Source organism: Nematolebias whitei, chromosome 13 (assembly GCF_014905685.2).
Source record: "Nematolebias whitei isolate Nwh7 chromosome 13, NemWhi1, whole genome shotgun sequence".
Lineage (NCBI taxonomy): Eukaryota > Metazoa > Chordata > Actinopteri > Cyprinodontiformes > Rivulidae > Nematolebias > Nematolebias whitei.
The window spans coordinates 26,358,918-26,360,869 of NC_056510.1; the positions used below are offsets into that span (position 1 = coordinate 26,358,918).

At 40.0% G+C, this 1,952-nt stretch overlaps 1 protein-coding gene across 1 annotated transcript in view; it reads left to right on the plus strand.

Moving 5' to 3' along the window:
* The window catches only part of LOC119418899 (rhodopsin kinase GRK1), a 3,159-nt gene continuing 1,207 nt past the window's right edge, over positions 1-1,952 (plus strand). The window contains exons 1-2 of the mRNA XM_037686192.1: positions 1-832; positions 1,397-1,524. Coding sequence (XP_037542120.1) covers positions 134-832; positions 1,397-1,524 — 827 coding nt within the window. The 5' untranslated portion in view covers positions 1-133. The remainder of the gene's footprint in view (positions 833-1,396; positions 1,525-1,952) is intronic.

A 1,952-nucleotide genomic window follows, 5' to 3' on the forward strand; every position in this document is an offset into this window, starting at 1 on the left:
CAATTTCTCGTTTTCTCACTCCTTTCTCCCTTTTCTCTCTGCACATTGGTTTGCGTCATTTATCACCTTCAGCTGTTTTTTTTTTTTTTTCTGTGCAATGTCTTTCCTCTCTTAACACTAACCCATCCTCAGCATGGATATCGGAGGACTGACCACTGTGGTAGCAAACTCTGCATACATCAATGCCCGTGGAAGCATAGATGGTTCCAACGCTGCTGCAGCTCGGGATAAGAAGTACCACGCTCGTCTCAAATTGCCCCACATCACAGTGTGTGAGGGCCTGAGGGACACTCTGGATTTGGCCTTTGACTTTATCTGTGTGCAACAGCCAATTGGCAAACGACTATTTAGGGAATTTTTGGAAGCAAATCAAGAATATCACAGCGCTTGTCGTTTATGGAAAGACATTGAGGACTATGATCTGGCAGAGGACTCTGAAAGAGCAAAGAAAGCCTCTAAGATTGTTCAGCGGTACATGGACCCATCTGCCAAACACTTCTGCCTGTACCTGCCTGAGGACATCATAGTCAAGGTGAAGGAGAGCCTGGAGTCTGTGGGGGACAATTTGTTTGCTGCAGCATTGGCTAAAACGCTGGACTACCTTCAAGAGGCCCCATACATTTTCTTTCTGGAGAGCATGTACCTGAAGCGGTTCCTGCAGTGGAAGTGGCTTGAGATGCAGCCCATGGATGCAGACTGGTTCCTGGACTTCCGTGTGCTGGGTAAAGGTGGGTTTGGGGAGGTGTCTGCCTGTCAGATGAAAGCCACTGGAAAACTTTACGCTTGTAAGAAACTCAACAAGAAGAGGCTGAAGAAAAGGAAAGGCTATGAGGTGAATGTCTTGTGTATATATCTTCACAGTGATTCTTGTAGAAGTGCTCCGATAGCATTGGAAAAACACAAGTATCACCAAAATTGTGCTTTAAATATCACTTTAAAATTTTGAAAATTTGAGCTGCAGGAAATTTATTGAACCACAACATGGAAGTATCATTACTTTCAGACCATTACAGGCTCCTGTTTTCCTCTTTTTATGTTTTTATTCCAAGATGATTTGAATGTGTTTTGCGGGTTTTATGAATTAGAGAAAGTGTTCTGATTTGTGCAAGCTGCTAATCATCTTTGTCTAGTTTGGCTTCAGCCTGCAGACTTAAACTGAGACAGGGATAGAGGGATTACTGGGAGCTTTACTGAAAAGCTCCTCTGAAGGGAACTCCTTGGCACAGTTGTATCTTGCCCTTGACTTGTCCAAATCACTTTTTTCACCTCCTTTCCAAAATGCCATTGAACATGAACCCTAACTCTTGTGGACAAGAATCCCTTTTAGCTTCTTTTTCACATGTCCCTCATGTCAAATTGAAATGGATCTTTCATTCTTTTTTTTTTTTTCTTGCAGGGGGCAATGGTGGAGAAGAGGATTCTTGAGAAGGTCCACAGTCGCTTTATTGTTTCGTTGGCGTATGCCTTCCAGACAAAGGAAGAGCTTTGTCTGGTTATGACTATCATGAATGGAGGAGACCTCAAGTAATTTTACCTTTAGAAAACACAAATCTGTTTTTTTTTTTTACTTGTTACTGTATTACATTCTTCAAATCTTGTTAAACAGAACCTGTTATATTAGTTTTTCAGGCCTTTTATACACGTGATGGGAAAAAAAAATTGTGATAAAGTTTATACAGTAATATTCATGGCAGAAGTTTAAAATCAATTTATGCATACTTGACTGCAAAGGAATTTGGGGCATTCATTCATTTTCATAAATTTTTGGGGGATATGTGCTCTGAGAACATAAAAAAAGTTAAAAAAAATTGTTTATCATTGAAAATCCTGTTTAAAAAATATTAGATTTTTGAAAATATGAGCACACTGAAAGCTATTGTCGTTATAACATGTTAGAATATAAACTAAATGAAACCATCCATCCATCCATCCATCCATCCATCCATCCATCC